The following is a 12458-nucleotide window of genomic DNA, read 5'->3' as shown; positions in this document are numbered from 1 at the left end:
CCATAGGGCAGAAAGGTTTCGTAACTTTTAGCACTAAAATATTAACAAAAAATACTCACCAGGTGACGCAAAATGCCGCCTAATTAAGAGAATTTAGTTATATTTATTTATCCACTTATGAACTAGCCTGACCATCTGGACGAAGCGTTGGATACTTGGAGTGCTTGGAGCAGCAGCACAGTCGCTCTGCACAGTCGCACAGTCTTGGATCGTCGTCGTTTCGTCTGTGTCGTGTTGGGACCTTTATCGTTGCTGTTTAACTGTACGAAAGCATTGTCCGTCTATAATTTATTGTGATCCGAGGCCAAAATGATATCCGACATTATATTGTTTGGGTAAGTCAGGACGTTATATCATTTTACTGCTTCGGGACGACGCACAAGACACGTACGAACGACGGGACGGTTAAACTGTCGTACGATATGCTTCGAAACAGAGCTATGTGGTATCAAGACCTTTTGTCGTTTTGTCTAACCCCCATGAGCTCCGTATGAACAGCTCCAAACAATCCATCCTGGGTGAAACTGTTGGGTACGGAAACAAAATTTACGCACGACGTGGTCACAGACCGACAAAGTTAGGAGCGTACGATCGAGTCTTTGCGACATATACCCGTGACATCCTCTCGGTCAGTTCAAGCCCTGCTGACAGCCAAAACTGAGGGTGAAGAAAAACGAAATAATATCTCGACACAGTTCTTTCGACGGAATCGCAGGTCTCAACAAGCGAGAAAGTAAACCAGCGACAAACATACTGCCGCCAACACAGCCAACTCACTTCAACGAATTAGGTTAGAGCATATCACAGTGCCCAGCTCACATATGCCGACGCAGCTTATTAGTAAGCTTCACAAGCTACCTCGTCGCAGCAGGCAGCCAAAGGGGAAAAACTGTCACAAAGAAGGTCACCGTGTTCATAGCCTTTCAGTAAAGCGGAGTGGAACTCGTCCACCTCTGTCTCTGAGGGACCATCACCAACAAGGATCACTCGAATGCAAGCCAGACAAATGGGAACACCAATGAAAGGTTCAAATGAGCAAGCACTGGTTCCACCCTCTTTACTTTTTCACCAAGTGAGCAGCAGATGAACAAAGCAGGTATTAAGCATGTGGAATTCCTGTGCATTCTTCCTCCCTTGTGGAATGCAAATTTACCTGCATAGCCACTGTCCAACTGCATGGCAGCGAGTGCAGCCTCTCGCGAGGTTCACGCTCTGCGGCGGGCATCGTGCAATCACCTTCATCTATTTTGTGTTACGTTGTCAAGGATGGTGTGGCTCCCATAGTACCGCACTGCTGCAAGAACGTGGCTTTGTCTTGAGTCTCGCTTGCATGCGTTTGCGCAACTAGCTTTGTTAGAGTTATGCTAGCCTTGACAACGTAGCACAAAACAATCAATGCCGAGTATAGGAAGCCATAGTCCTACCGACGGCGCATTCAAGTGCTTCACACACCAGTGCTGGGACAGTATATCTGTGAATAAGATGTGCTGAGATTGCTCGTGCCACTGCAAGGCGGCTTGTGTAGCAGTTGTCTGGAGTGCCATCACTCTAATGGCACGAGGCTGGCACAGCTCTGATGGCCGGGAGTGGGGAAAATGGAGAACAGTTACTTGAAACTATCCTTGTGGTGAATAAGGTGAACAGTTACCATACATGAAACCATTCTCTCGGTGAACTTAGTAAACTGTTACCTGAAACCATTCTCTTGGTAAACTCATTTCACTCTAAGTCAGCTCAGCATATGCCATTTTATCCATTCCCTTTTCACGGAAGCTCTGCTGAGCAAAAGGCAATGGGTTTTCTTGCTCAAAATGGGCAGACGGTACGTGCCCAGGAAATGGGACCGACAACAACTTGGAAGTGACGTTTCAATAGAGGGCAAAAAGAAAGACATGAGGAGCACTGTGATTGACAAGGAAAAGAAGCCGAACTTGGAGCTGGAGGATGAGGTTAAAGGGAAAGAGAAGACTGCAGTAAGAGTTAAAGAAAGAGCCTTGGTACTAAATGAACATAAGCTGAAGGACGAGACGACTCAACAAGTACCTACTAAAAAAAAGAAGATTCTGGGAAGGAAGAGAAAGAACTGGAGAAAAAAATGTTGCAGGTGGTGCAACTTTAAAGACGGTGCACTGATACCCAGTGGAAATCAGCTTGTCAAACGACGATTCATCGACAGTGCGTTTCGTTGAAAGGCATCTTGTGCTTGTTTCACTGATACACCTTACAACGTTTCGTCAAATGCGACCCTGCTACTTTTACAACTAACTTTTTGCATCTCCCCTGGCTTATGGGTGGAAAGAGCAAAGGGCCCTGAGCCTTAGGTAAACAAACATGCCTCAGTGAAGCATGAACTAGCCTTTAGTGGATTCCAAAATTGATTTTGCACTTAGTAAAAAAAAAAATGCTGTCAATGCAATGTTGCAGGAGCGTGTGTCTACATAATTGGTTTCCAAGAAATGCCAGTATACAGACAAAACGAGCGTCTCTGAAAATTTGCCCACGAGACGCATTCCACGAAACGTGTTTCACCGAAGCAATACTGCCCCATTAGTATAGTGCTCTCGACACAGTGCATTTTTTTAAGCATTATTTTGTTGCGTAAATTTGTGGATTTTATCTGCCAAACCGAAGGGCGCTTGGCACGCACTGTTAAAGTATCGAGAATTTCTGCAGACCACCTGGAAACCTTTCAACTTACAGGCAAATTCTCTCACCTGCACAGTACCTCCTCTGCAATAAGCCTCTGGCAAATTAGAGTTTCTTTAGTTCTTGTATGGTTTATCAAGGATTGTTAATTGGGGGTGGGGGGGAGGGGGAACAAAGTGGAAGTGTATGTCAGGTTAGTGTACTGTGTAGGAAATTCTTGGGAGATATTGGGCTTACCCTGGGGGTATGTTGAGGAGGGTCGGGGGTCGGTCTGTATAAATCCCTGGCGCATTGGTGTCAACCTCCAAGAATCGGACATTTGCATACCACAACGCTGAATAGTACTAATGTATCATTTATGATGTTTCCATTCTAGAACGCTGATGGTAAATGCCGGAGCTGTACTCAACTTCAAGCTGTAAGTGGCTCTTCTTGCAAAGCACTCATGCAGATTGTTTCCTTGAAAGGAACATTGAAGCGATTTCCAGTTAAGTTCACGACACATAACAAAGGCATTCCAGACAGAGTTCAGATCGGAACAGATGACTTGAAGTCCAATAAATAGACCCACCACTCTCCCCAGTTCTTGGCACGAGTTCTGACAGCGGTCATTTATGCTGATTCTGACGCGCAATATTTTGGGAGGAAATAGTTGACCCAAAATTGTGAGAAAGAAAGAGGGGCCACATAGAAAACAAATAGTAATTCATTTAAAAAAAAAAACATTAGTGTACCTTAAACCTATGGGTTAAGCAAGAAACAGATGATGTGCAGGGTGGTATGAGCTGCACCGGCTTAGTGTGACACAGACACGGTGTCGTGTGACGCAGCGTTGCACGACACCGCGGCGTCATTGTGTCCCATGGCACGACCACCAACACGTAACTTCAGAATGTCAAGTCTTGGCGTCGCGCGATGACCATCAAATGAACACTATCCGCCAAATTTAGCGGGATGTAGTAAACTTGCTAAATTTGGTGGGCGTGCGGCGTGGTTTTTTGATGCCGCATCACACTTTCTTTGGGCGTCTCAGCCCTTCAACTCGTTGAGCATCAAAACCTCGGGATTACCCTTTTAATTTGAAACATAGAAACTGATGCGTGCATTTGCGATCCTCTCAGGCAGAAGACTCCGAGCGAAAGTTTCGTCGAGAAGACGGAACCAACGGCGGGTAAGCCCTCCAGCAGATCCGAGGATCCCTCCAGGCCATACGGCTCGCATCTTTTCACAGGTGACAAAATCCGAGATTTCCTGGGAGCCATGCGTTACTTCCGGGCTTTCATCGGACTCTGGAACATCTTTATCATGTTCCTGATGCTCGTGTAAGTTTCACTTTGCCCAAGCGAGTACCATATTTTCTGATGTATGAGTCACATTTGTTTCCAAAATTTTTGTCAGTGCACTTTATACAACAGTGCTACTTTAATGCCTACAAGTATGAGCCTTAGCTAGAGATACTTGCCACCGTTTTCTCCGAGCCATCCCTTCTATATACGAAACTAAAGCTAGCTTTACACTTGCTTTCATCTCATGTCAAAGCGCAGCCGACGCTACAAGCTGATGGGGCCAGTCGAGCAGTGACAAAAACGAAACCTCGCAGCAGCCGTCACCTTTCTTTGCACGTGTTACGATCCGCTAGGCCAATCGGGCGCAGCGAACATACCGTCGCCTTCCACTTTTGGTACGATTGTGTCCTGATTCAAATATTCTTAGTCTTCGACTGCACTTTGACTCATGGTGAAACAAAGTATCGAGGCATTCAATACCCAAGAATCCACATTTTTAATATTGTGAAATGATTGCAAGGAACGTCTTTGTATCACTCCCTAAACCAAAACGATACTTGATGAAGTTTTTAACGACCAGCGCTTGCCATCGGAGTAGCTTGCAATGGGACACGTGTCAAAGGAGTTGCGAATATATAAAGGATTTCCTTCTTCTTCGTCCATGCACCTCTCTTTTGGAGCTTTGCATCATTCTCTTTGAAATGTCGTCACTCGCACAATTTGACCATGAAATGCCCTCCACGCCTACTACGTCATTCTACTCGATAATATGAAATAGTGTTAGTGCACCGCTTACCCCAGAAAGTCAGCCACAGCATCAAGCCACGGGAAGAGAGTTTCAGCAGCTTATTGGCGCCTTGCTGCCGACACTCTCTTTCGTGGTCTCGCTCGATAGGGTATGGCCAGCGTGAGCGAAGAAGGTAGGGTCCTCTTACGAAGCTATCGCTTTAAAATATAATAAGAGCAAACACATTGCTCGCTGCAGCATGACGTGAGACACTCAACGAAGCTGCACTGGTGGCCTCTATGGCGTGGTACCCCCCCTGCTTTGTACGCACTCAGAGTCAGTAAGCTCAGGGAGGCCTCAGCAGATTGCACTTTTATTCAAGTGTTTCTTTGTCTCACTGTTGTTGTTTTTTTCTTGTCTTCCCAGATTTTTTGGATCCTGATCTCCCGATGGCTTTTGTTCGTCGGTCTTGTAAATACACCAGTGTTTTTGGTATCCACCGAGACGAAGAGGTCGTCTAACCAGCGTGCAAGACTGAAGACTCGTGCGACGGTTGTGGCCAAAATAAACGAAGAATGCTTTATTTCTGCCAGTTTGAACCTTTACAACGGTGCAAAATTCCGGGGGATTCCATTTTACGAGATGTGCAACTAAGATTGCCGTTGTTTTTTATTTTTACTTAAAGTTCACTGTTTCTAAGCCCAGTGTGGTTTCTTCAGTTTACAGAGCATCCTTGCAGGTACAAGCATGGTCTGGGAAAATAATAAAAGCCAAGAAACTTAAGCATGCGTTGTGGCATGACTCAAGGTCAAAACTGAGCGTATCACGTTTTCGAGCACCGCAGATATTTGTTAGGAACATACTCTGGAAGCAAACCGCTGGTTTGCAAAGCAGTACAACATATCTTATGGGCACAAACACATGCGGCAGACTTGTGAGTATGGCTTACAGGGAGACATTTTCATCATTTCATCACAGGCACTTCAAACAATCACTATGGATAGATGCTGCACAATGACTCGTGGACCACATAAAGGGTAACATGTTTTAATGAAATCAAAATTTAAAAAAAAAGGAGTGCAATCTGTTAGTTTAATTCCATCTTCGCTAGGTGTTCTCGAGTTCGGCAGACATTAGCCGAGGGAATAATCGGCGTGGTAAGTTGGTTAATTAACTAAAATTTTAATTTTTTAATGACTGGTTTTATGGGTCATGTTGCGATTGCAGAAATGACGGTAATTACTATAAGTGGCCAGTTACTTGCAACATGACCCGTAAAACCAATCATGAAAAAGATATCAGATTTTATTAAATTAGCCAACTTACCACGAAAATTACTCGCTCAACTAATATCGACTGTGCTCGAGAAACGAACTGCAAAGATGGCATTCAGCTAACAGTTTGCACTCTTTAAAAATTCTGTTTTCATTAAAAAATATTAACCTGTATAATGACTAGACACCGACTGCCGATATCGCTTACTTGCAAATTGGAAAAGTAATTCTTGGAGTAAATCACTTCGTCCTTTTCCATGTACACTGGGTCGGCTAGATATTAGCTGCCACATATATACATAGATAAAACATTTCGGCTCGCTGCAAAAAAATGAAAAAAACAAGAAAACATGAATTTTATGGTGCTATCATTTTAGTGAGCCACTTGGCTTAGTTGTAAAATGTCGACTGTAATACGGTTGCACTCTTAACCGAAATCTAGATGTACATTCTACCAAAAAGGTGGTTAAATTTTTAATACGGCCGTTTTTTGCTAAAGACAAAAAGTGTGACATGGTGTTTCTACGCATTGTGTTGCAATTTTCTGTATACTCTGCCACACACAGAAGGCAGGCTTTTACAGTTTTTGTCAGTTGGCGTTAGGGTTTAGGCCAAACCAGAAGAACAGCCCTTTGGTTCTGTATTGGTATAGCAGATGTTTCTCAAGGTAAACCTAATTATAAAGAATTAATTTCTGTCTGCATTGGCAGCAAAACAGTGCCAGACAGCAATCGCCCGACTTTCCCACTATACGCGCGTGGACAACTTTCTGTTGCATTTCAGAAGTGAAGAATGCATGTGCACAGTTTTGATGGGCGCTCAAGCGCACGTGCACCATTAGCTTTGATTGCATAGGCACAGAATGTTGTCCTTGGGCATAGTGCCACAGTGTTTCGACGACTAGACATAAGTGTTTACACTTCGTAATGCCAGCAATCTTTTTCATTTCAGACTGGATTCTGGCAAGTCAGAATACCGATATCGCATGCACCCCACACTTTAACATCCTTATTACAAATCACAAGGAGCAACATTCACTCGGTCAAAAAAAGAACAAAAATAAGCTTTCCTACCAAAACTACAAAAAAATCCTGGTGACCTTTCTGACAGTTGCAGGATAAAAAAAAAAAAAGGGCTACATACTAAGAAATCCACAGTCTATCTTTTCGTAAACGTCAAGAGGGATAAAAAATGAAGTCTGGCAAAGACTAGCAGTCATAGCTAATTCAGGTACATTCCGAAATGAGTGACGAAAAAAGCATGCGCAATGACCATCAGTAAAGGAATTTGCAATCAGAGAAACCACAGACCAGTTTAATTTAAAGTCTTAAGAAGATTTCAGGCAAATGTTAACCGTTACGAGGAATGTAAGTCTAAGGAAGAAGTTTTGGAGCAACTGAAGGTTCTTTCTAGAAGACGAAATAGCGACTGCAACATGCCCACAGTGAATAACCAAAGCACTGTGCTAAGAGTTTCCACATATTGCATGGGGGGTACTTTTTGTAGCATAACTGGGTAGAATACAGATTCAGTGTCCTTGACAATAAATAGCAGATAATGGGTAAACACTGCCTCCACCAACAAAAAAAAAGTAGAGGATTGCTCATTTCTAAGTAGCGCTACAACAAAAAGAAATCACAGTGACGTCATTAGCATACGAAACAAAATGTGGTGGAGGCGATTGTTCAACGGGTCAACGACAGGTCACAAATGGCACGAAAATGGAAATCTACAGAGTTCTTGAATGCTACACACACAATAAATGACATCGACTGCTGGATGGCTGCAGCGATGTGTAACTTGCCAAGGTGCCTTTAGCTTGTGTGTACTCGAGGTAGGATTTCGAGTTTTCGGATAAAGCTGAAAACATACACCTGCCAGCAGAATTTCCAATCAATACAAATTATGTCAAGACCACAAAAAAAAAAAAAAGAACTGGGTTACTTGACATTGGCTTTGGTAAAGCGTCGGATCAGCAGTCCCGAGCTGAGGCCACCTCAGTCTACTTTCTAGCCTCGGTCGACTAACAGAAGGGGCTGACCTCCAGCGTTTGTTCAAAACAACGCTCACGAAAGAAGTCAATCTAATGGATATGCGATTGCACTATCCTCTGTTCCAGCTACTTAACTATGTGTGTCCCTTACCAAGAGGAAGTGGTGTTCTCATGGCGGTTTTTATATTGTTTCTGGAGAGCAATGGCTCTAAAATAGCATTTTCCCAGGAGGTATGTCTGCCATGCTTTTGGCATGGAAGATAGCTGTGATTCTGCCAGTGTGCACACAGTTGTGAAAGTGCCTTGCGTCTCGACAATTGCGGACCAATTGCAATGCTCTCTGCATTTTCCAAGATCTTTGAAAAATTTATTTTTTAAGCTTCTTTAGAGTTTGTAAAGCCTTTAGTTGGCTCCCGAGGGCAGGTTGATGCAGTTTATTTTGACTGGTAGAAGGCATTTGGCCTCGGAGACAAACCACAATCTACTGCTAATGAGTCTACCTCATCTAGGTCTTTGGGCTTTTGCAATTCCTTTGCCAGCTACCTCAGTAACTGCTTGAATATGGTGTCCTTTCCTTTTAAAATCCAGAGTGACACAAAAGTTGTGCCGGTGATTTTTAATCTTTTTGTCAATGACCTTGCATCTAGCGTCACCAGCCGAGAAATGCTCCAATTTCACGATGACACAAAACATTATCGCAGTATTTGCACGACTGCAAGCTGTGGCATTGCGACACTGATGCTATTCGCCTTTGGTAGTGTCGTGCAAATGTACGCCTTTAAATCCCTAAAAAACCAAGGTAATTTCTTTTCCGTACAAGGCTGCATGGATTCGATGGCTCCAACATATTAAGGTCTTCCTTTGTGACTTGTTTGATTTATGCCCGAATTTCGGTGCTCCCGTTTGTCAAGTTAGCCAAGATTCTCTATGTTTCCAAGATTCTCTATGTTTACTAGGCATAATGTCATATAATACTCAAAGCTCGCACATTTATTCCTGTGCATAGTGCTTCACCTATTTCGCTCGTAAAATTTACAGAGAATGGAATGTCCTTTGGCTGCATGGAATTCCCTAGGTGTAAGTCAAATGCTCAGCTTAGAATCTGTGCAACAATGTTCAGCCAATCACCATATCAGACTAAGAGTTGATTTTAATCGTGTGGCTAAAATTTTTCATATTGTGTTTTTCTGGGAACGATCAGCGTGCAATATGGTGTTCTCGTACGAGGTGCTCAGAACTGTTATTGACTCTCCCCTTCTAGCAAGTATGATTCTGTTCCATCTAACCTACAATCTGACACTCCATTGACTCTGATGGACCTTATGTGTGACAAGTTAAATAAAATTGACATCAATCTTTTCGCTGCTTTTAAAACGTTTACGAAAAGTGCTCCACTGATAAGCACCTGGTAGATAATGCTGTCGTTAGCTTTTCTCTTTCGTTTGTATTGTTACGCCAAGTGTGTTTACCCTTCAGCAGGCCTGCTAGCAGTTTAAAGGCAAAATCAAGCACGGATTGATGGGTTGAACAGTGGAAGCCATATCCAGCAGCTACAATAAAAATATCACTTTTTTGTGTATGTTTATGTGTCAACAATATTTCTTTTTTTATTTGTAAATTTGGAGAACTGGAAATATTTATAGCAAAAATAATCTTTGATAGGGGACGTTTTTGTTTTTAATTTTCAATATTTAACAGCAGTAAACTCGCACAAATGCCAAACTTGCTACGAAAAGTAAAGTCCAAAAAGACCCCCCTGGGTTTCCCCAAAAACAAAATCTAAACCTGGAGCCTTATCTCAATTGTTATCATTGAACATTTCTGCCATAAATGGAGTCTAAAGCAAAATACTCTTAGTTAGGGTACCTTCATGTACACTTTGCTTAAGGTGGTGACCAGTGGCGGATCCAGAAGGGAAGTGCAAATGCCCTGACCCCCCCCCCCCCCCCCCCCTTAAATTCAGCATGTGTAAAATTTTGGGGCGGGAAAAAGGGGAGGGGGAGGGACTTCTCAAATATCTGATACACTGGCCCACCCCCGTCTGGAAACACCATTTTGCTCTGAATGCTTTTTTTTTTTTTTTTTTTGCTTTGAAGTGCATCAAACAGCATCTCCTGGCACGAGCTTTTGGCATTGACTATGCTACGAGGACATTTTGTTTCCGGCTATTTCTTCGCATCTTCCCTGCGAGCACGTGCTGTCGGCATCGGGTACTACAAAGAATGTCAACACCCCAAATAGAAGGATGTTAAGTTATCCTAGTCTTAGCATTTCGTGGCAGCTACACAAACCTCCATTGCCGGTTAAGCCTATTTGAACTCTGTATGGCAGAATTGTTAGTTAATAAAATGCGACACCCTAAATGCTACACCGTAAAGGCGACTTTGTGGCAAGTTAGAGACCGCTGTCTGCGTAAGCATTCGTGCAACCGGTTCTACGACAGAAAAACGCTCGGAAGAGGGAGACATTTGAACTAGACCGAGATAACTAGAGCTCATGACGGACCGTCTAGGACGGTCCGTCATCAGCTGTAGTTACGGACACTGAGGCGCTGGTCGTGTGCATTGGGCAGCTGCAGCTTGTAGCCGTCCGGGAGGTCAGAGTCTATCTTCTGCTGAATGCCGCACCGCTGCACATACTTGAGGTCCCTGTGGAGCCTATTCAGGGATTCCATGTCTTCCGCAGAGAGCTTGAAGTCGAAAACCTGCGAAGAAAGAAATCCTTTCGTGAGCGAAAGATCCGGTGCATTGTTGCACTTCACCACTACAACAGCCACTAAGTAAGTCACACTTCAGAGTACCGACACGGCAGCCATCTTGGTGCCTAGGCGGGAAGACACGGATCTTTGGCGGCCAAAAAATTCCTAAAGCAGCATATTTTGGGAATAGGCGATTTTGTAAGTCTACTGCAATTTTTCTTCTGATCTGCCAAGTTCCGTGTTTGTGTTTGGAAGACGACGTGACAATGCCGCTTTCTCAAACACATAATATTTACTCTTTAAAAATTTGCTGGGCAGATAGAAATTTATATTTCTATTTGCCCAGCATTTAGGGCAGATACAAATATAATTTTTTTTGCAACATGTAGCTAAATGTGCAGAACATACAATGTTGAAAGCAGAATCTTCCACTATAGGTTCTATTGTTCTATTACTTGGTAGTCACACATTACAAACTGAACTTCAATGTGTTGTAAAAACACTAATAATTGTTCAATCTCAAAAGTAGTTCCAAAATTGTATTCTTTATACTTTGCAGTATATAGTCATGAGGTAAAACATAATTTTTTGTTCAGCAGTTCCTTCCCAATGTTCTTGCCAACAAAGGTGGCGAGTTTGAATTATCTCGAATACAAATCTGATCGACAAAATGAGCAGATATTTGATATCAACTAAAAAAACTAAACAAACTTGTGCAGTTTCCATTGGGATTCATCAAAATATAATTTAAAAAATTGCCAAAACAGTGTTTCAACAAAAAAAAAAACAAAAAAAAAACAGCTCATTAAGGCAAATTTCTTTTTCTTTTTTTTTTTTAATTTGTGTTTTTGAAGATTGACAGCTAGGCACTTATTATCTTGCCCTAAAGTATTTTCGTGAATGAAGTCTTTTATTTTAAAATATTGGATTGAAAACACAGTAAAATTATTTCAGAAGGAATTTTATTTACACACTTTGCTATTTTATGGAAGCCATATCTCGACTTGAACACATCCAACCTTCATCATTTTTTCTTTCCTGGTAGGAGTATGTGCAAAATATCCAATAAGAGAATAAAACATGCTAAATACGGCATCGGGGTTTTTATAGATGCATTTTATACTTCCCGCTATAAATAATGTTGAAAGGGAAAAATTCTAGTTCCATAAAAAAAACCTGTGAATCATACTAAAGCTTTCATATATACTACCTTGTTGAATCCCACAGACCTTTCAGTTTACTGTGAAATGTTCATTTTCTGATTTCAGTATATCAATTTGTCTTAATTCTTCTCATAATCAATATTAACAAACCTAATTACATCGAAACCAAGCACACATTTGTAGTCAGACTGTAAAGGTAGATAGGCTATGAAATTTCATTTGAATTAAATCACTATTTACATGAAAAAAAAAAAAACAAAAAAAAAAAGCTCTAGAAGCAGTGTTTCCCTTCAAAATCATGGTTGCGAGTTATTTAAAGCCTTATCCAGAAACGCTTTTCCGTCCTCCAGAAGCGTTAAAACTAACGCTTCTGGAGGCAAAAAAGCGTTAAAACTGTCCGCTACAGAGCAAGACGACATCGCCCTAGCTTCGTGACACCGTATCTAAAAGCTCGAGATATTGCATTTTCGAATCGCGTAGTTGAGCCCGCTCTGAACCAAGCACCAAGGTGGTGGCGCCCGCAAGAAAATCGGTAAGTGGTGAGCCGATACTCTAAACATAGCTTATCTAGCGGCGCTAATCGCAACCTGTCTACAGTAAAACCCGTTTAGAACAAAGCCACGTATAGCGAATTATTGTCGATATCGAACTCACGGAAAGTTTAAATAAAA

The 12458-nt window shown here is 42.3% G+C and overlaps 2 protein-coding genes across 2 annotated transcripts in view; one reads left to right on the top strand and one right to left on the bottom strand.

The window, feature by feature from the left end:
* Positions 1 to 149: 149 nt before the first annotated feature.
* LOC8041823 (protein SMIM7 homolog) lies at positions 150 to 5242 on the top strand. Its single transcript, XM_002414995.5, has 5 exons — positions 150 to 335; positions 3023 to 3064; positions 3768 to 3817; positions 3878 to 3968; positions 5086 to 5242. Exons 1-5 carry the CDS (start codon positions 310 to 312, stop codon positions 5099 to 5101), a joined length of 225 nt encoding a protein of 74 aa, XP_002415040.3. The 5' UTR covers positions 150 to 309; the 3' UTR covers positions 5102 to 5242.
* Positions 5243 to 7054: 1812 nt separating this feature from the next.
* Positions 7055 to 12458, bottom strand: part of LOC8041820 (uncharacterized oxidoreductase ZK1290.5) — a 29401-nt gene continuing 23997 nt past the window's right edge. The window contains exon 8 of the mRNA XM_040210884.2: positions 7055 to 10630. Within this exon, the coding sequence (XP_040066818.1) occupies positions 10451 to 10630 (180 nt within the window). The 3' untranslated portion in view covers positions 7055 to 10450. The remainder of the gene's footprint in view (positions 10631 to 12458) is intronic.

This window comes from Ixodes scapularis, unplaced genomic scaffold, assembly GCF_016920785.2.
Source record: "Ixodes scapularis isolate PalLabHiFi unplaced genomic scaffold, ASM1692078v2 PGA_scaffold12__126_contigs__length_90152505, whole genome shotgun sequence".
NCBI classification, from domain to species: Eukaryota; Metazoa; Arthropoda; class Arachnida; order Ixodida; family Ixodidae; genus Ixodes; species Ixodes scapularis.
This window is presented reverse-complemented; position numbering and strand designations above follow the sequence as displayed.